The following is a 20,961-nucleotide window of genomic DNA, read 5'->3' as shown; positions in this document are numbered from 1 at the left end:
CCTAGACATTCGGGTCAAAAACAGTATTGCAACTCAACATCTTGTACACAAATCTGTATGCGTTCTGATTAGTTCCTTATGGAAGATTCCTAGAATGTTGGTTAAAATTATTATTATTATTTTTTTATTGGAGACAGAATCTCGCTCTGTTGCCCAGGTTGGAGCGAAGTGGATCTTGGCTCACTACTGACTGCACCTCCCGGGTTCAAGTGACTCTCCTGCCCCAACCTCCTGAGTAGCTGGGACTACAGGTACATGCCACCATGCCCAGCTCATTTTTTGTATTTTTAGTACAGACAGGGTTTCAACAAGTTGCCCAGGCTGGTCTTGAACTCCTGAGCTCAGGCAATCTGTCCGCCTCAGCCTCTCAAAGTGGTGGGATTACAGGCATGAGTAAAATTATTTTTAATTATCCACATTTAACTTTGGAAACAAATCCTAGATTGCCTGCCAGAAAGTTTTAGCGGTTTATTCTCATACTAAGAATGTGAAGACTCTACACCCACTACAGCAGGGTAAATGCCCCACAGCCTCAAAAACGTAAGGATTAGTCTTTTTAAAGTTTTTTGAGACAAGGTCTCACTCTGTCACCCAAGTTGGAGCGCAGTGGCACACTCACGGTTTATTACAGCATCCACCTCCTGGTTTCAAGTTATCCTCCCACCTCTGCCTCCCCAGAAGCTGGGACTACAGGCACATACCACTACACCCAGCTAACTTTTTATTTTCGTAGAGACAGAGTCTCACTATATTACCCAGGCTGGTCTTGAACTCCTGGTGCAAGTGATCTGACCACCTCACCTCCCAAAGTCTTGAGATTACTAGTGTGATCCACTGTGGTCAATCAAGTATTATTATTATTATTTTGAGACAGAGTCTCACTCTGTCACCCAGGCTGGAGGGCAGTGGTGTAATTATGGCTCACTGAAGCCTCCCAGCTTCAAGTGATTCTCCTGCCTCAGCCTCCCAAGTAACTGGGACTACAGGCACACGCCACCACCACCACGCCCAGCTAATTTTTGTATTTTTCATAGAGACAGGGTTTCACCATATGGTCAAGCTGGTCTTGAACTCCTGACTTCGTGATCTGCCCACCTTGGTCTCCTTAAGTGCTGGGATTACAGTCATGAGCCATTGCACCCAGCCTTTTTTTGTTTTTTTGAAACAGGGTCTCGCTGTGTCCCCTAGGCTGGAGTGCCGTGACATGATCTCAGCTCATTCCAACTTCTGCCTCCTGGGCTCAAGCGAGTCTCGTGCCTCAGCCTCCTGAGTAGCTGGGACTATAGGCACCTACCACCATACCTGACTAATTCTTTGTATTTTTAGTAGAGACAGGTTTCACCACGTTGCCCAGGCTGGTCTTGAACTCCTGAGCTCAGGCAATCTGCCCACCTCAGCCTCCCAAAGTGGCAGGATTACAGGCATGAATAAAATGATTTTTAATTAACCACATTTAACTTTGGAAACAAACCATAGATTGCCTGCCAGAAAGTTTTACCAATTTATTCTCATACTAAGAGTGTGAAGACTCTACACCCACTACAGCAGGGCAAATGGCCCAAAGCCTCACAAACATAGGGATTAGTCTTTTTAAAGTTTTTTGAGACAAGGTCTCACTCTATCACCCAAGTTGGGAGCGCAGTGGCGTTTTCACAGCTTGCTGTAGCTTTGACCTCCTGATTTCAAGTTATTCTCCCATCTCAGCCTCTCCAGAAGCTGGGACTACAGGCACGTACCACTACACCCGGCTAACTTTTTATTTTCGTAGAGACAGAGTCTCACTATATTACCCAGGCTGGTCTTGAACTCCTGGTGCAAGTGATCTGACCAAGTGCTGTGATTATTGATGTGAGCCACGATGCTCAGCCAAGTTATTATTATTTCTTTTGAGACAGGTTTTGCTCTGTCCCCCAGGCTGGAGTGCAGTGGCACAATCTCGGCTCACTGCAATTTCTGCCTCCTGGGCTCAAGTGATTCTCCTGATTTAGCTTCCTGAGTAGCTGGGACTACAGGTGCCTGCCACTACACCTCATTAATTTTTGTATTTTTTTTTTGTAGAGACAAGGTTTTGCCATGTTGCCCAGGCTGATCTCCAACTCCTGAGCTCAGGTGATCTACCCACCTCAGCCTCCCAAGTGCTAGGATTACAGGTGTGAGCCACCACATCAGGCCAGGTATTCTTTACCTTTCTGCAGTCTAAGTGAAAAAGATCTCATTGTTTTAATATACATTTCTCAGGAAGTCTGATCACCTTGTCCATTTTTGAGTCATTTATATTTCATCTTTTATAATGACTGCTATCAGTGTATCTAACATTTGGTTTTGGTTCAACTTGGGGTGTTTTCTGACACTAAACATTTTTATTTTCAGAAGTAATGCATGCCTTGGGTAAATTATTTTAAAGCAGAACAAAAGGAAACATTGGTGAAAAATAAGTTTCCCTCCCTCCAACTCAGTACTCAAGTTCCCCAGGTAACTCATCTTACCATTTTCCTGGTATCCATTCAGCGATATTACTTACATAGACAAGTACTATATTTTCATAAATAAAAGGCAAGTGCAAGTGAAATGGAGGCTGAACTTAGATACTGGATTCTTTTCATTTCTTCCTTTCTCCATCTGGCAACAAATGGTGACCAAGGAAATGTGTGATTACACACATCTCGCCTTTGAGGAGGTGTGTGGTTACAAGACAATCTGATGAGCACTTCAACAGAGGTGTTAGTTGTACAAACAACAATGGAGCTTCTAGAATGGAACAGTGAATGCATTATTTACTAAGTGTCTGCTATATGCTAAACACTGAGTTATAATCCCTCCTGTATGTTTTAGTTTACTTCTAACTTATAATGCTTGTACTGTATATTCTAATTTACAATGGCCCTGAAAGTTAAGTATTGTCCTCATTTTACACATGATGAAACACCCACCCAAGGCTTCTATACGATGCAGAATGAAGCTCCTCTCTCCAGTGGCCGCCCTGAGCACATGACATGAAGAATGAAAGCCAGAAAACAAAGGAACAAACTGGTTCATCATTAAAACCTGTATGCCGGCCGGGCGCGGTGGCTCACGCCTGTAATCCCAGCACTTTGGGAGGCCGAGACGGGTGGATCACGAGGTCAAGAGATCGAGACCATCCTGGTCAACATGGTGAAACCCCATCTCTACTAAAAATACAAAAATTAGCTGGGCATGGTGGCGCACGTCTGTAGTCCCAGCTACTCGGGAGGCTGAGGCAGGAGAATTGCCTGAACCCAGGAGACGGAGGTTGCGGTGAGCCGAGATCGCGCCATTGCACTCCAGCCTGGGTAACAAGAGCAAAACTCCGTCTCAAAAAAAAAAAAAAAAAACCTGTATGCCTTTCCTTGGATCACAACTTTCCTGACTCACTCAGGAAGAAATCCATGCATTTCCAAAAGCGGCCTTTCTAGGCAGACCCTGAAATCATTTTCCCAGGGTCCCAGAAACAAATCATCAACAAGCCACTTCATGGCAAGCCCTGTAGCTTGCTGACCAGCCTCTGCTCTGCCTGAGAGGCCTGTAGACCACCCTGAGAGCACTCCTAGAAGGGCAGAAAGGCTCCATGAGACTGGCACAAGGAACGGTGAATCATCCTAACTCATGGTTCTGAAGAGCTTATTAATATATGCATGAATCAAAACTCCTTCAGTCAGGAGCCAAATATTTTGCTTCCAAAGAAATTATTCTTTGGTTCCTTTTTTATTTTTTTTGAGATGCTATATTAGTCTGTTTTCTCACTGCTGATAAAGACATACCCGAGCCTGGGCAGTTTACAAAAGAAAAATGTTTAATGGACTTACAGTTCCACATGGCTGGGAATGCCTCACAATCGTGGCGGAAGATACGGGCATGTCTCACATGGTGGCAGACAAAAGAGAACTTGTGACGGGAAACTCCCCTTTTTAAAACCATCAGATCTCGTGAGATTTACTCACTTACTAGAACAGCAAGGGAAAGACCTGCCCCCATGATTCAATTACCTTCCACCAGGTCACTCCCACAACACATGGCAATTCAAGATGAGATGTGGGCGGGGACACAGGCAAACCACATCCAATGGAGTCTCGCACCGTCGCCCAGGCTGGAGACCAGTGGCGCAGTCTCAGCTCACTGCAACCTCCCATCTCCTGGGTTCAAGCAATTCTTCTACATAAGCCTCCTGAGTAGCTGGAACTACAGGTGTGTGCCACCACCCCTGGCAAAATTTTTGTGGTTTTTAGTAGAGATGGGGTTTCAACATGTTGGCCAGGCTGGTCCTGACCTCCTGACCTCAAGTAATCCACCCACCTCACTTCCTAAAGTGCTGGGATTACAGGAAATGAGCCACTGCAAGCAGCCCTTTGGTTCTGTTTTTATGAGTAGATAATGAAAAAATAAATTTTTAACAAAAGAAATTCTCCTTTGGTATAAAATGATGCAAGTGTGTAAGACGGATCACCAAGGATGATACTGCTTCCTCTGATTAGAACCAAACCAGAGGTGGCAGAGGATGACCACGTGGCCACATAGACCAATCTCAGAGGGTCACGGCAGCACACTGGAAGAGTCTGTTCTCCACTAACATAGCAGTGTGCCCTGAGACGGCTTACCAATCAGACTCACAGAGATTGACACTTAAAACAATTCTTGTTTACTTGTTTATAGTTTAGAGAGGCTGGCATACTTTATCATATCCCTGTGCACCTAACGTAAGAATATACTCATTTACCCTCATAGCAAGAAAGTGAAAGCGTTTGTTTCGCTAGATACCTTCTATCATTCAGTACTAAAAATTAAGAAAATACTTAATACTTGACAGCTCAAAAATGGATTTCACTAAAGTAGGCTTCCTCTGACTATGAGCATTCACAGCAGGACACAGAGGGCTTTCACTCACTCCCTGGAGCTCTTCTCCCGACTCAGGCTGGCTCCACACTTCCTTCCTCCAGGTACAGCCTTTCTGTATGCTGCAGGGGACAAAAACATAAGGCCATCACTCCTGGCTATCCCATCTCTACAGCTCATAGGTCAGTGAGTGTCAGACAAACTCTGGATCTCAGAATCTCAATTTGATGGGCCCTTTGAGGGAAAAATTAACTATCTAAACATGTAGTTCTCTAACCTACTAAGCAATCCATCTTTTTGTTGTTGTTGTTGAGACAAGGTTGTGCTCCATCATCCAAGCTGGAGTGCAGTGGCACAAGGCTAACTCACTGTAGCCTCAAATTCCTGGACTCAAGTGATTCTCTTGCTTCAGCCTCTAGAGTGTGAGCGACTATACCCAGCCTCCAATCCATCATTTCTTCTCTGTCCTCACTGTGTCTAACCTGCATTCTCTGTAGCTTTCATTACCCTCCAGGAGTCTTTGATTGCAGCTTCTAGTAACAATAATTATTCAGTTATCAGTAGGTCCAGAATCTTTCTCTGGAAGCACCTCTGGCCTCAGTGACTAAAAAAGAATTCTTCTGGAGTTTCACAATAATTATTCAGTTATCAGTAGGTCCAGAATCTTTCTCTGGAAGCACCTCTGGCCTCAGTGACTAAAAAAGAATTCTTCTGGAGTTTCGCAAAAACTGGCAAAGCCAGTTTTTGGTAACAGTGTTAACATGTTGAAGGTACATTTAGACCCCTGAGCCTTTTTCTGATTAAAAGACTCCTATGAGTTTCAAGTCAAGGCTAAATGAAACTAAAAAGACTCCTATCCAGCTAGAAGTTGTGCTACTTTCAAAACTGTGTGAGCCTCTTGTTCTTGCAGGCATGAGTTGCAGCCATTGTTCCCTTGAAAAGACTGGAGATCAGGAAACAACACTTTTCTAAGTAAGAAACCCTCTTGCTGAAGTAGGGAGAAATAATTTGGCTTACCTAGACGCCTTTGGTGTAGGTAAGAAGGCTCTGTGTCAATTTTCGATCAGTATCAACTTCTCATGAGGGATACAGTAAAGGCCGTAAGAACCAGAGCCATACTTACGTTTAAGTAATAGATCTTGAAAGGCAGTACCATCTGGGAATGGGAAACACACCAAACGGAGTGAGCAATTCATTCTGGAAATCATGTTAAAAATCCCAGGGAAGATACCCCATATACTTTGAAGTGATTATTACACATGGTATGCCTGCATCAAACCATTTCATGTAGGCCAGGTGCAGTGGCTCATGCCTGTAATCCTAGCACTTTGGGAGGCCAAGTTGGGTAGATCACCTGAGGTCAGGAGTTTGAGACCAGCCTGGCCAACATGGCAAAACCCTGTATCTACTAAAAATACTAAATTAGCTGGATGTGGTGGCACACACCTGTAATCCCAGCTACTTGGAAGGCTGAGGCAGGAGAATCACTTTAACCCAGGAGGTGGAGGTTGCAGTGAGCGGAGATCACGCCACTGCAATCCAGCCTGCGTGATGGGAGTGAGACTCCTTCTCAAAAAAAAAAAAAAACCATTTCATGTACCATATAAATATATACACCGATTATATACCCATAAAAATTAAAAAATTAAAAATATAACAGTAACATTTTAATGAATAGTTTTCAAAAATCACTTTATTATTTTTGTTTCATAACCAATTATATTCCCCAAAACATACTGAGTATCTTTCCATTTCCATATAGAGCCACATCACCATAAAAAAAAATCACTAGGGAAAAGATACAGACTTAAAAGTAGAGGCTGGGAACAGTGCCTCACGCCTGTAATCTCAGCACTTTGGGAGGCCAAGGCAGGTAGATCATGATGTCAGGAGTTCGAGACCAGCCTGGCCAATATGGCGAAACCCCGCCTCTACTAAAAATACAAAAATTAGCCAGGCGTGGTGGCCTGTGCCTGTAGTCCCAGCTACTCGGGATGCTGAGGCAGAATAGTTGCTTGAACTCACGAGGTAGAGGTTGGAGTGAGCTGAGATTGCCCCACTGTACTCCAGCCTGAGTCACAGAGCAGACTCTGTCTCAAAAAAAAAAAAAAAAAAAAAATTAGGCTGGGTGTGGTGGTGGCTCATGCCTGTAATCCCAGCACTCTGGGAAGCTGAGGTGGGTGGATCACTGAGGCCAGGAGTTTGAGACTAGCCTGGCCAACATGGTGAAACCGCATCTCTACTAAAAATATAAAAACTAATTGGGTGGGGGAGTGTGTGCCTGTCATCCCAGCTAGTCTGGTGGCTGAGGCACAAAAATCACTTGAATCCAGGAGGTAGACATTGCAGTGAACGGAAATCACACACTGCACTCCAGCCTAGGAAACAGAGTAGGACTGTATCTCAAAAAATAAAAAAATAAAAAAGAGTAAATAGAGGTGATCTTTGGGTGACAGAAATGTGGTGTTATTTTTTCCCCTGTATTTTCTAACTTTCTAAAATGTACATATACTGCTTTTGTAATGATGTTATTTTTAATATTTTAAAACAGGTAATTTTCAGAAAAAGCAGATGCTTGGTTACAGAAATAATTTCAATACAAACAGGTTGTAATTGTTATTACTAGTATCATGTTAAAAACAGACATGGAAAAACTTGCAAAAAGTTGTGGACGGATTTTTAAATTTTGATGATTAAAATATGTTACTTGAACATATAATAGATATACAGCCAACCATTTGTGATTTTTTACAAAATTGAGTTAGGGATATAATGCAGTCTAATTTTTCAATCTTGGCCTATCTTGGACTTTGCATGTCATCTCTTTTTACTTTGAGGAAGATAAAGCTTTCAAGCGTCCTCCTCCTTGATCTACTTGTTTATAATTCTGATACCTCTTAGGGAAGATAGTCTAGGGGAAGATTATTTCCTCTCTCATTTCAGGCATCTCTCTCTCTGGTAATCCACATGCTTCATCTTAAGGCATTGAAAATTGTGTTTATTTCTGACAACAGGGTTTAAAGAAGAGAGCCATGGGAGCCTCTTGTTTTTGGTGAAAGAGCCAAAAATCCAGATCACAAGAACCTCAGACTAAAATGAGATATTGCTGATATAAGAAAAGCACAAACCAAGAAGGAAAAATGACTATGTGAGCACCACAGTGACTCAATAATGAACATTTCTTTGGCTTACATCTTCATACACAGGCTATTAGCTCTTCTTCAACATATACACTTTGGACTGGTCTAGCCTGTAGGGAAGTTTGTTCCTACCATTCTTCCACGTGTCCTCGAAGCACTTTTCTCCTGGGACTCCCAGGTACCTCTTTTGTGACCCATCCCCACAAGGTCTAGCTCTTAGTTAGCTGTCAAGAGATGTCATTTGTGCAGACACTACCAGTTTCCTATCTGACTTATTTTCTACTTCCTTTCCTTTTCATTTATAACAGAGCCCTGATTTTCTGCAGGTAGATTATCATGGAGGTTGGGTCCTTCTCTTAGTGCCAGGGGCTGATGCATGATGGGCTCCAAACAATTGTGATATTTATTTCTTTTTTCTTTTTTTGAGATGGAGTCTCGTTCTGTTGCCAGGCTGAAATGCAGTGGTGCAATTTCGGCTCATTGTAACCTCCACCTCCCAGGTTCAAGTGATTCCCATGCCTTAGCCTCCCAAGTAGCTGAGACTACAGGCGCATGCCACCACGCCTGGCTAATTTTTTGTATTTTTAGTAGAGACAGCTAGGATGGGTCTCGATCTCCTGAACTTGTGATCCACCGGCCTCAGCCTCCCAAAGTGCTGTAAAGGTGTGAGCCACCACGCCCGGCCATATTTACTCTTGATAATAACTAGTTTAGGATGGGTACATGACATGACACACGTCTAAGTATTTTACCTGGATTCTATTACCAACTTTACCAACATGCTAAGGGTAGCAGAGGAGACACACTGGGACCTTGATGTTGTCACTGGGCCGCTGAATTAACCAACCTGTAATTGCATTTTGAACATGATTTTGGTGGGTTTTCTGTTACTTGCAGCTGAAACTATCCTATCAAATATTCCACCAAATCACACTACCTAAATTGTCAACTCTCCTAATATCGTTTTAATAACCATGTGACTATTCATTGAGAAAGCTTTTAGATACAGGAATGTGCCTAGCACTAGAATAAGGAAACACGTTGAGGCTCTTCAGGCTTGTCTATCAAGGTACTTATCATTTTCGTCTTCTTTTCCCAAACAGCTTTATAAACTGTCAACTCCTTTCACTTACCTTATCTTACAATCTTTGAAACTACCCTCTTGAGTTAGCCCAGAGAGACATTCTGAGCTGTTTGCAGATGAGGAAAGCAAAGCTGTAAACTGACCAAGATTACCAACCAGTCAGTGACAGAGCTTAGGAAGGAGCTCAATTTTCCAATTCCAAATCTCTAAACAAGGGCACTCCCTCCTCCTCCAACACACAATAGGAAGTATCTGGCTCTAGGGCAGGCTGAATGTGAGGTATTTGGCAGCGAACAACGTCCCGCGACGCAAACCTAAGCCTCTATTCCCGCGTGGGGACCCCTGTGACTCGGAAGCTGACGCAGTTTGGTTAGGCTGTAGCTGCGGGTACAATACATAATGCCTCTAGAACACTTTGAGTCGGAGCCTAGCAACCTCGCCTACAGCGATCTGAACGCTGTGAACGTAGAAAAAGACATCCCTTCATGTTCCACGGCCCCACCATCCACCCAAGACACAACCGACAGCTCAAGGCCAGCCTAGGCCGAAACCACCGGCCTATTCATTCACCTCGCTCTGGCCAGAACAAAATTTCAGGCCTACAAGACACTGTTGGCCGAACCCACATTTTGTTACCGATTCTCTTTCGAGATCCGGTGTCTCCCAGTCTTCTTTCTGTCCTTCTGGGAAACATTACGTCCCTCTGGGGTCACCCTAAGAATGTACTTCAGCGAGTCAACAGGCCCGGAGCTCACGGAGGAGACCCCGCCAGCGGAAGCGGAAATGCTTGCTTAGCGAAAAAGAGGAAAACTACCTCTCGCAGCGGCCCATTGGCTACCGGTCCTCGATAAAGGTATTCCATTGGTCAATACAAAAGAAGGACTGTCCCCTCGGCAAAAGCCCGACCAATTAAAGGGAAGGATGACGGATAGGGCTGAGGGCGGGTCGCTTCCGGCGGGTTTTCCTGCAGCTTCTGCGTAGGGGAGCATGGGAGCGTGGGAGTTTTGCAGTGGTTGTGGCGTTCTTCGTCGTGTCTTGGTAGGGCGTCGCTTTCTGCGGCTCCTGCTTGGCGAGCGTGAGGCCTGTCATTAGCCCCGGAGCGGTAAGTGGGCCCCTTTCGAAGCCGGGCTGGGAGGAGGAGCAGTCAGCACAGGTTTTTAAAGGGGGTTTCGGAGGGAATCGAGAGAGGCTGGGCGTACTGGAGAAGCTTGGCAGCAGGATTGGTCCATTTAAGGACTGTTCTCTTCCCTGCAGCTTTGTCTCGAAGTCCCTGTGGCGTCTTGAACAAGGCATTCCCCACCCCCCAAATGGCGTCCGTGTTCCCGACGCCCGAGGCCCAGGTGAGTCGAGGAACCATTTTCATACAAGTTCATCCCTGCTTTCGGTCTTCGCCTGACCCCCTTCTTTGGAGGAGGGTTGGGCATGCCTGTTGTGATGGGAGTGCGCCCGAGCCTCAAATAACCCATTCACCAAGCGTTCTTCATTCCAAGACTAGGCACGTAGGAGAAGTGATTTACCGACTTCCTTCTTTGACAACTACCAAGTGGGAGCAGGGCCCTGTGGAGGAATCTCTAAGAGAATTTCTCAGTGTCTTTCTGTTTATCTTGTCTTTTTAGAGACAGGGTCTGGCCTTGTCGCCCAGACCGGAGTGCAGTGCTGAGATCATAGGTCCGTTTGGAACTCGGGATCCTCGCGCCTCAGCCTCCGCCTCTGAAGTAGCTAGGACTGTAGGCGCGCGTACCACAGTGTCTGGCTAATTTTAAAAATTCTTTGTCGGCTGGGCGCGGTGGCTCACGCTTGTAATCCCACCGCTTTAGGAAGCCGAGGCGGGCGGGTTATGAGGTCAGGAGTTTGAGACTAGCCTGGCCAACACAGTGAAATCTTGTCTCTACTAAAAATACAAAAATTAGCTGGGCGTGGTGGCGGGCACCTGTAATCCCAGCTACTCAGGAGGCTGAGGCAGGAGAATCGCCTGAACCCGGGAGGTGGGGGGTTGCAGTGAGCCGAGATTGCGCCACTGCATTCCAGCCTGGGTGACGGAGTGAGACTCAATCTCAGAAAAAAAAAAAAAAATTATTTGTGGAGACTGAGTCTTGCTCCTTTGCCAGGAACTCCTGGCCTCCAGCTATCCTTCCACCTTGGCCTCCCAAAGTGCTAGGATTAGAGGCATGAGCGACTGTGCTCTGCCTCAAAGTGACTTTCTGGAATGGTTACCAAAATTACAGATTTGCTACTTCTCCAATTTGAATGAATTTTTAAATTAAGCACATTTCTAGACTCCACACTTGTTAAGTAATAAATCCCAGGTGATTCTTTATCACACCATTAGGGAAGGTGGTGGGGTAAGGCCTGGATGGAGTGCTGGAGTGAGTTTAGGGGATGAAAGGAAATAGCAAAGGGAAGGATGTTGGGAGAATCCTGTAACCTTTATCTCTTTATGATTCTTCCTGGGCTGCCCAACCTTTTCCTTTAAAAAAAAATTTTTTTTTTTGAGAAGGAGTCTGCAACGCCCAGGCTGGAGGAATGCAATGGCGCAATTTCGACTCACTGCAACCTCTGCCTCCCAGATTCAAACGATTCTCTTGCCCTAGCGACCCGAGTAGCTGGGACTAAAGGCACGTGCCACCACGCCTGGCTATTTTTCTTTTGACGGAATCTCCCTCTGTCGCCCAGGCTGGAGTGCAGTGGCGCAATCTAGGCTCACTGCAACCTGCGCTTCCTGAGTTCAAGAGATTCTCCTGCCTCAGCCTCCTAAGTAGCTGGGATTACAGGCATGCACCACCACACCTGGCTAATTTTTTGTATTTAGTAGAGACCGGGTTTCACCATGTTTGTCAGTCTGGTCTCAAACTCCTGACCTCAGGTGATCCACTCGCCTCTGCCTCCTGCTAGGGTTACAGGCCTGAGCCAATGTGCCAGGCCTTAATTTTTGTATTTTTAGTAGAGACGGGATTTCCACCATATTGGCCAGGCTCACCTCGAACTCCTGACCTCAAGTGATCTGCCCCCATCTCAGCCTCCCAAAGTGCTAGGAATACAGACATGAGCCACTGCACTCGGCCCCAACCTTCTCCTTTTCTTAGAGCATCCTTACTGCCCCTTTGGGAGAACCCTGACCAATGAAAGGAAGGATGGTGACCAATCAAAAGGAAGACTACACCGCATCCTTAAACCACTGCCTCAAAATTTATGTGTATGTTTACTCTCTTCTTTTCAACCCTCACCCCACTCCTTAGAACTGGTTTACCCAACTCTAGCACTCAAGAACCTTTTACACTAAGCCCTTTTTGTGAATCTGATGTTTCTAGCTCTTCTCATCCTTCCTAGGCTAAGTGAGGGGCTGACCCTCCAGCCACTTGTACTGACACAGGCTCTTATGTTTCAGGGACCAATGCTGTTTGAGGATCTGGCTGTGTATTTTTCTCAAGAGGAGTGTGTGACTCTGCACCCTGCCCAGAGGTCCCTCAGCAGAGATGCCACACAGGAGTGTTTGGAGGATGCGGCCTTGATGGGTAAGACAATTGTTTTTCCTGCATCTGGAATTTTTATCAATTCTGGGACTTCATGCTTTGTCTATATGTTGGTGTGGTAGAGTGGGACCTGTCCCTGAATAATTTATGTGGAGATGATAATTGTATGAGAGAAAAAGTTTTAAAATGTGAAATGATTTCTTAAAGACAAAAATTCAGTCTAGTACAGTGACTGTGGTTTAGTGCAAGAGATGGTGGTATTTGGTAATTGTCCACAAAAGTTTGTTGCAGTTAGTTTACAGTTTTACTTGGAAAATCCCATTAGTATAAATCACTATCATTTGCTAAAGACTGGAAATTGAGTTACTCTTAGGGGATGCTATGCCTTTCTCACCTAAGGGGAACCATACATAGATGGACTCCTGTGCCTAAGCAAATTTTATTTCTGACTAGGATTGAGTATCTAAACTATTCTAAACTATTTATTCTACTTGTTTATTCTAAGTAGTTGTTATAGTTATTCTAAATACTTTGGGATAGGTTAGATACTCAATCCTAGTCAGAAATAAAAGAATAAGTAGAATAGGCTCGGCTTGGTGGCTCAGGCCTGTAATCCCAGGACTTTGGGAGGCTGAGGCGGGTGGATCACCTGAGGTTGGGAGTTCAAGACCAGTGTGGTCATCATGGAGAAACCCCATCTCTACTAAAAATACAAAATTAGCTGGGTGTGGGGGCGCATGCCTGTAATCCCAGCTAGTCAGGAGGCTGAGGCAGGAGGATCTCTTGAACCTTGGAGGCGGAGGTTGCAGTAAGCTGACATCATGCCATTGCACTCCAGCCTGGGCAACAAGAGCAAAACTCTGTCTAAAAAAAAAAGCAACAAAAAGAATAACTACTTATTCTAAATAACCCATATTTTCTGTCTTCCACTTCTCTCTTCATCATGTTCATATTGTCTTCTATCTGCTTAACCATATGGAATATATTTATAATGGTTATTTAAACTTTTTTTGTCTACTAGTTTTATCATTGATGTCATTTCTGGGTCTGCTTCTATTGATTGATTTTTCTTCTAGTTACGGGTTACATTTTCTATTTTTTCTTTACTTGCTTGGTAAATTTTGGTTGGCTGTTAGATTGAGAATTTTATGTTGTTGGACACTGGATTGCATTGTATTTTTTAAAATATTTTGGACTTTGTTGTGGGAGGCAGTTTAGTTACTTGGGGTCAGTTTGATTCTTTTAAGGTATGCTTTTTTTGCTTTGTTGGGATGGGTTCAGATCAACCTTTCTGTTAGGGCCTATTTGTGCTACTGCTAAGGCAATGTTTGGACATTGCTGCTTGCTGTCTTACGTCTTTCCACTTTGGCTGGAGGGAACACGGACTGGTTATTGTAGGTGTTTCTTTCAATGGTGTTGGGTAGTTTCTTCATGCACTTAGAGATTACTGCTCATCCATTTTTTTTTTTTTTTGAGACAGGGTCTTGCTCTGTTACCCAGGCTGGAGTGCAATGGCACAATCATGGCTCACTGCAGCCTTGACCTCATAGGCTCAAGCATTTCTCCCACCTCAGCCTCCGAAGTAGCTGGAACTACAGACATGCACCACCATGCCCGGCTAATTTTTGTATTTTTTATAGAGACGAGGTTTTGCCATATTGCCCAGGCTGGTCTCCAACTGCACGGCTCAAGTGATCCTCCCGCCTCAGCCTCCTAAAGTGCTGGGATTACAGGTGTGAGCCACTGTGCCTAGCCTCAGGAGAGTCTTAAGGGGACCCTATGTAGATGCTCTGAGTTCTCTTGCTGAGCAGCTGCCTCTTTGCCATTTTGCTTTCAAATTCTAGCTGCCTTGGCATCCCTAATCTCTGAACTTAGTCACCTCCAATCAGCTAAACCACTTGGTACTGTTCGCCACTTGGATTCCCATGCACTGTACTGCAGCCCTTTCTAGTCAGTGAGTTGGGAAAATAATAGAACTTTGTTTCTCTGGAAGGAAAGGTTCTTTTTGTATTGATATATTAGCTTTATAACTGAAGAATACTTGGAAAATATTACAAAGGAATGTTAGCTTTGTCAGCTATCCTTGTTAGTAAGATTAACTGTTATTTTCATGCAGTACACACAGCATTCTACCTTGATCTTTCCCCAGTGAGGGGTAAAGAGATATTGGAGATCTCTTCTGATGATAGTAAAACTATTTCTGGTAACCCATGTGTTTCTCTGTTATGGGACAAAAATGCTCAGTTGATTGCTTTTTTTTTCTTTTTAAAAATTACCTCCTTCTTTCCCCCTCATTCTTGCTGTCATCTTTTTTTTTTTTTTTAAAGAAACAAGTTCTGGCTCTGTCACCTAGGCTGGAGTGCAATAGCACAGCCATAGCTTACTACAGCCTTAAACTCCTGAACTCAAGTGATCCTCCTTCCTCAGCCTCCCAAGTATCTAGGACTACAGGCATGTACCACCATGCCTGGCTAATTTTTTAAAATTATTTTTCATAGTCTCACTGTGTTGCCCAGACTGGTCTCAAACTCCTAGTCTCAAGTGATCCTCTCACCTCAGCTTCCCAAAGGGCTGAGATTACAGGCGTGAGACACTGTGCCCAGCCCCTCTCTTTCTTGATAAATATGAATCCTAATCTTTTGTCCAATTGTTAATTTTTCTGCTATCACTTGAGATAGCTTCAATAATGAAAGGCTCTTGAGACTAGCTGGAAGAGTTCACCCCTAGACAGTGACTACCAAGATTGTCCATAGTACCTATCCCACTGGAGTCTGACTTAGTTGTAGCGATTCTCTTCTCTTTACCTTTGGATGTTCATCCAAAACTAGATCTTACAGGAGGCCAAGAGAGTCTGCTTGGTCCTGATTTTGTGTGTTTAGTTTCTATGTTATTAGGATAACCCTTCTTTTTTTTTTTTTTTTTTTTTGAGACAGAGTTTCGCTCTTCTTACCCAGGCTGGAGTGCAATGGCGCGATCTCGGCTCACCGCAACCTCTGCCTCCTGGGTTCAGGCAATTCTCCTGCCTCAGCCTCCTGAGTAGCTGGGATTACAGGCACGCGCCACTGTGCCCAGCTAATTTTTTTGTATTTTTAGTAGAGACGGGGTTTCACCATGTTGACCAGGATGGTCTCGATCTCTTGACCTCATGATCCACCCGCCTCAGCCTCCCAAAGTGCTGGGATTACAGGCGTGAGCCACCACGCCTGGCCCTATAGGATAACCCTTCTACAGTTTCCTGGTTCTGTTTGTAACTACCTTAGTTTGCTTTTTCCCTAGTATCCCTTGAAGGTATTGTCTATGTTTTGCTTTGTTTTGTTTTTATCAACAGGAGAGGAAGGCAAGCCTGAGATTAATCAGCAGTTAAGCCTAGAGTCTATGGAACTTGATGAGCTTGCCCTAGAAAAGTACCCCATTGCTGCACCCCTTGTCCCTTACCCAGAAAAATCCTCTGAGGATGGAGTTGGAAACCCTGAAGGGAGAATATTAAGTGGAACTCCCACATTCAAGAGAAGGGTCATAAGCCTTTTAGTTACCATTGAAAACCACACCCCATTAGTAGAACTCTCTGAATGTTTAGGACCCAACACACTTTCTGAAATTCTTGATTTTCCCTGGGAAGAAGCCAAAAATGTGTACAAATGTCCTGAATGTGATCAAAACTTCAGCGATCATTCATACCTGGTTTTGCATCAGAAAATTCATTCCAGAGGGAAAAAACATAAATGTGGTGACTGTGGGAAGATCTTCAATCATAGAGCCAACCTGAGGACACACAAGAGAATCCATACGGGTGAGAAACCTTATAAATGTGCCAAGTGCAGTGCCAGCTTTCGCCAGCACTCGCATCTGTCCCGACACATGAATAGCCACGTAAAGGAGAAGCCCTATACATGTAGCATATGTGGTAGAAGTTTTATGTGGCTCCCAGGATTGGCGCAGCATCAGAAAAGCCACACTGATGAAAAAGCCTACGAATCTACTAACTGTGATAAATACTTTGATAAGAAACCAAATCTTGCTTTGCATGAGGAAACATTAATATCAGGCCCCCAGTATCAGCACACTGAGTGCATGAGGAGCTTCAGGCAGTCTTCATATCCTGCCCTTTCTGAGAAGAGCCACGCGGAGGACTCTGAACGCTGCAGCAGTGATGGGGACAATTTCTTCTCATTCTCAAAATTCAAGCCCTTACAATGTCCTGACTGTGACATGACCTTTCCTTGTTTCTCTGAGCTTATTTCCCATCAGAACGTTCATACGGAGGAAAGGCCCCATAAGTGCAAAACATGTGAGAAAAGTTTTGCTTTGGACACAGAACTTGCATGCCACCAGAAGAGCCACACGCTAGAGGAAACTTTTAAATGTACTGTGTGTGGGAAGAGTTTCAGGTCGAATTTGCATCTCATTACTCATAAGCGAACCCATATAAAAAACACCACATAAATATAACAATTTGTTGTTGGTGATTGGGCTTTTCAGTATCTGTATGGTGGAAAGCAGTTACTGTATATGTCCCAGGCAATGTGCTAAGCACTTTACACACATTCCCATGTAATACTTAATTCTCATCCCAACCTTGATTTAGGTAGTGCCATTTCCACTTTATAACTAGGGAAACAAAATCCATGTCTTAAAGCTAGTGAATGAACCCAGGATTTGAACTCAGTTACTGTTCAACTATGAGCCGGAAAAAGATACAAAACTTTTGTTTAAATTCAGTTTTTATTAAAATGAAGGCTTTTGCTAGAGTTCTTTTAATTTTGTTTACGTAGTTTCTAACTTTTAGAAGGAAGAGAAGTTATTTATATTTTGCCAGTTCTGCAGATATAATATTTAGGAAAGTAAATGCTTTTATATGTTTTATACTTTTTTTTGCTATAACTATTTGAATGTAATGTTTGTATAAGATTGCTGTTTTACATGTGAATTCCCGTAGGAGTTTAGAAGTTTTTTTCTGTCCTGTAAAAGTTCCCAAATGGGTAGACTATATCTTGATGGCCATTAGTAGCCACAGAGTTCCCTATCATAGTTCTGATGCCAGGGGCAGGTACTGGCATTTAGGGCCCAAATGTTTGCAAGGAGTTTTAGTGGAGTCTAACTGTAGCCCTTTTGTGGAGGCTGGACTTGGGGAGGGGAGGAGTACTTGCTCCTTTCTAAGATTACCTCTAAATCACTACCTAAGCACATTACCTGTCTTGCTATGAATAATTGTAATTGTTTCTTAGTGAGTATGGTAGCTACTTTAGGGATATTATCTAATTTAATCTTCAGAATAAATCTGTGACTGAGGAAAAAAATACTTGTTTCATAAACGAAACTGAAGTCTTCAGAGGGTAAAGTGAATACTTTGCCTAGCACACAAATCACATTGCGGTGAAGCTGACATTAAGCTTGGGTCTCTCTGACTACAAAGACCATGCAGTCCGCGAGACTACATCATTTATTGGCATTTGCACCACATAGTAGCACTGCAGGCAGCCAGGGAGAGGGGCCCTGAGATAGGTAGCTGAGGATGGTCATCATGGAGGTGGTTCTGTGTGCTTGCATCCTGGCACCTTCATTCTCTTTGTGATGTACCCTGACTTACATATACAGTTATAGAGCAGCAGAAGACTCTCCAGGACTTCGAGTTTGAACTCTTGTCCCTGTAATCAGATAAGAGAGTTCACACTTTGCAGAGTACAATTCTGAAGGTCTTAATTGGGGTTTTGTGTTTTTTTTAATTATTCAAAAAAAACCTATAACATTTCCTCTCCATCTCCAAAGAAAATGCATATAAAAATTGTTAGATTTTAAGCAAAATACTTGACAATATATATTTAGATACTGCTATTATAGGTAAATATTGGAGCAAAATATTGTTAAATAGTATGGTTATTAATGTAAAAGAACCACAGAATGTTGTAAATACACATTTATATAGAATTTCTCATTAAAGTTGATTGTATGCTTATCAGCAAAACAGTATTTACATGGGATTTGATTAGGATGGAAGAATGCTTTCATTCTATTTAAATAGTATAAAACTACAATATTTGCTAAAATTGAATTGTTGCTGGAAATTCTAATGAGAAAAGATAAAGGACTCTTGAAGACTAATTGTATGGAAGGTAGCAGAAGGTGGTCCTACAGAACAGCAGATTGAAGACTCAATATACAAAAAGATGCTGGGTACTCAGCTAAGCTCTTACTACTGAGTAGAGGCAGGAAGATACTGTTCAGGTGAGAGGAAAACTGAAACTAACATTCCTAACCCAGAGAGAGTTTCTCTCTCTTTTTGTCATTCTTGTCTTGTTTCTTGTTTGCAGATCCACAGTTGAGACTATGTGCTGCTCTGTCTGTCACGATCAGACTTGGCTCTTTGTTTCTGATGTCTCCACTCTTAGGAAATAGGACACCAGCTTTCAGGTTTCTCTGAAATGCTTTGAAATGTGTGGAAAGATAGTCTCGAGTTAGGTTTCTTATTAGCCAATTCTGAGGTGTCTTGATCTTTGTTAAGTAACAAGAACACCACCTCCTTGCTCTCCTGCTTTTGCCCTAGTGGGAGAAACTGGCAGGCGCCTCAGCACTTATCAAGGACTCTAATATTTCAGTCAGTGATCTAATGAAGAGTCACAGGATGGGGGATGAAATTGAGAAAGAGGTCTGGATTAGCAGAGTTGCTGCAGAAAGAAGTAGAGGGGAATATCTTAGAAGACACTTGGACAGAGTGGGGCTGATATAAAAGATGGATACTGTCTTTTTTTTTTTTTTTTTTTGCTCCTAGAAAATATAGCAGAAAGTGATCATTTGTCCTGTTCTACACCTTATTATGGAAGTTTGCCTTTCCATATGAATCTTCCTTCACAATTAACCTCTCATTTTTTGGAGTTTTATTTATTTATTCTCCACATTTTGGAAGATTATGACAAACTTCCCAAAAAATTAGAAAAAATACCGCTTCTCAGAAACATTAACATATACATGTTGGTATAAACTAAAATGCCTTTTTGGTATAATACTATTAATGATTGGCATGCAGAAAAAAATGAAAAAAATCCCTTAAGTGTCAGTTACTGTGAAATAGGTATATTTTCAGTTGTTTGCTTATTCTGCACTTGTCTTTAAATAAATTTGCTGGATGTAATTCAAGCTGGTTTGCCCCCAGGGAATTGAAGGAAAAGATGTATCTGCTGGTGAGATTCAGGGTCTTTATGGTGATGGCTTTTTCTGCCTTCTGTTTATAGTGTCAACTGATGTAGATAAATTCCATAAAATTGTCATTAACTCAAATATTAGCCTGCCATGTTAGGTGCTATTCACAAATACTGGATAAAAGTTAATCTGGGAATGAAAAACTAAATGCAAGAGTTTATTGCTATAATGATGGGTTAACTGCATTTTGCAGCATGTAATTCAACACACTATGAGAGTGAAAACTATGTGTTGAAGAAACTGACTCAGACAAATTTCTTGGCTTTTGTTGATGCAGTGATGAAAATGTGTATCTAACAGGTCCTTAACATGATTGCTGGAATGTTACGTTCTGTTAAACAGTTATTACAGCATTTTTCCAATGGAATTCAGATGTCAGCAGTTTACATTTTGTAAATTAAGAAATTGTGGAATGTAGTTGTTGTTTTTGAATGAGGTGGACTCAAAATAGTTTTATTTAGAGCTTTGTTGCTACAGGTGGCAGTCTATTGATATATCCTCATTTAACACAGAAAATGACTAACCCAATAATTCAGGGAGCTAAAACTCAGTAAATGCCATTTTGAATCTTTGCCTCCTGAGTTTCCATATAATTAAGTGGCAGTGTTCAAGTGACTGCAGCATAAGACGTCATACAATCTGAAACTGCAGAGTTTGATCAAAGTAATCTGCAATTTACTGCCTTTGTGTACAACAGGAGACATAGCAGGTTATAGTTTATATGAATAGTCTATTTTGAATGTTCATAAAACTTGTTATCCCTGTGGGATTTCAGTAGGAAAGTGTTTTTGCTTTGACCATCTATTTAACAAAATGATCTTCATTAGAAGTGTATATAGTCATGTTTTAGTTTTGTAGTTTAGGAGGGCTATTGATGTGATTCAAAGGTGACCATTACCCATCTTTCCAAGGCCCATCTAAGTAGTAAAGGTGTTATGTTTTTTATTTTGAAATTGACATTCCTCTTTGCATTAAGTCTGTGGGGGAGGGGGGAATGCAATATAAATATTCATCTATGTAAACATAAGAATATGCTGTAATCTCTAGTTCCTTTGGATACCTCAGAAGTTTGTTTATTGTATACATTTATACTGTTTAAGGTTTTGGTTTTAACTGTTTTTGACGTATTCTCATCGGTCTTAGCTCTATATTGTAAGCTCTCAAGTTATTGATCATGTCTATCTAATGTGCAATTTGGCATCTAATAAATGCTATTTTATGATGA

The 20,961-nt window shown here is 42.7% G+C and overlaps 2 protein-coding genes across 2 annotated transcripts in view; one reads left to right on the top strand and one right to left on the bottom strand.

Moving 5' to 3' along the window:
• The window catches only part of NAA60 (N-alpha-acetyltransferase 60, NatF catalytic subunit), a 36,672-nt gene extending 26,891 nt beyond the window's left edge, over positions 1-9,781 (bottom strand). The window contains exons 1-2 of the mRNA XM_064362387.1: positions 9,709-9,781; positions 4,901-4,970 (exon numbers count right to left, since the gene is read on the bottom strand). Coding sequence (XP_064218457.1) covers positions 4,901-4,970; positions 9,709-9,766 — 128 coding nt within the window. The 5' untranslated portion in view covers positions 9,767-9,781. The remainder of the gene's footprint in view (positions 1-4,900; positions 4,971-9,708) is intronic.
• A 247-nt stretch (positions 9,782-10,028) lies between these two features.
• Positions 10,029-20,961, top strand: ZNF597 (zinc finger protein 597). The gene is made up of 4 exons (XM_012441732.3): positions 10,029-10,174; positions 10,327-10,412; positions 12,458-12,584; positions 15,871-20,961. Exons 2-4 carry the CDS (start codon positions 10,380-10,382, stop codon positions 16,983-16,985), a joined length of 1,275 nt encoding a protein of 424 aa, XP_012297155.1. The 5' UTR covers positions 10,029-10,174; positions 10,327-10,379; the 3' UTR covers positions 16,986-20,961.

Source organism: Aotus nancymaae, unplaced genomic scaffold (assembly GCF_030222135.1).
Source record: "Aotus nancymaae isolate 86718 unplaced genomic scaffold, 86718_ANA_hifiasm-v0.15.2.pri h1tg000049l, whole genome shotgun sequence".
NCBI classification, from domain to species: Eukaryota; Metazoa; Chordata; class Mammalia; order Primates; family Aotidae; genus Aotus; species Aotus nancymaae.
This window is presented reverse-complemented; position numbering and strand designations above follow the sequence as displayed.

Coding starts and splice junctions, on each gene's coding strand:
- ZNF597 (XM_012441732.3), top strand. CDS start 10,380: ATGGCGTCCGTGTTCCCGACGCCCGAGGCCCAG. Junction 10,413..12,457: donor TCCCGACGCCCGAGGCCCAG/GTGAGTCGAGGA, acceptor CTTATGTTTCAG/GGACCAATGCTGTTTGAGGA. Junction 12,585..15,870: donor GGAGGATGCGGCCTTGATGG/GTAAGACAATTG, acceptor TTTTATCAACAG/GAGAGGAAGGCAAGCCTGAG.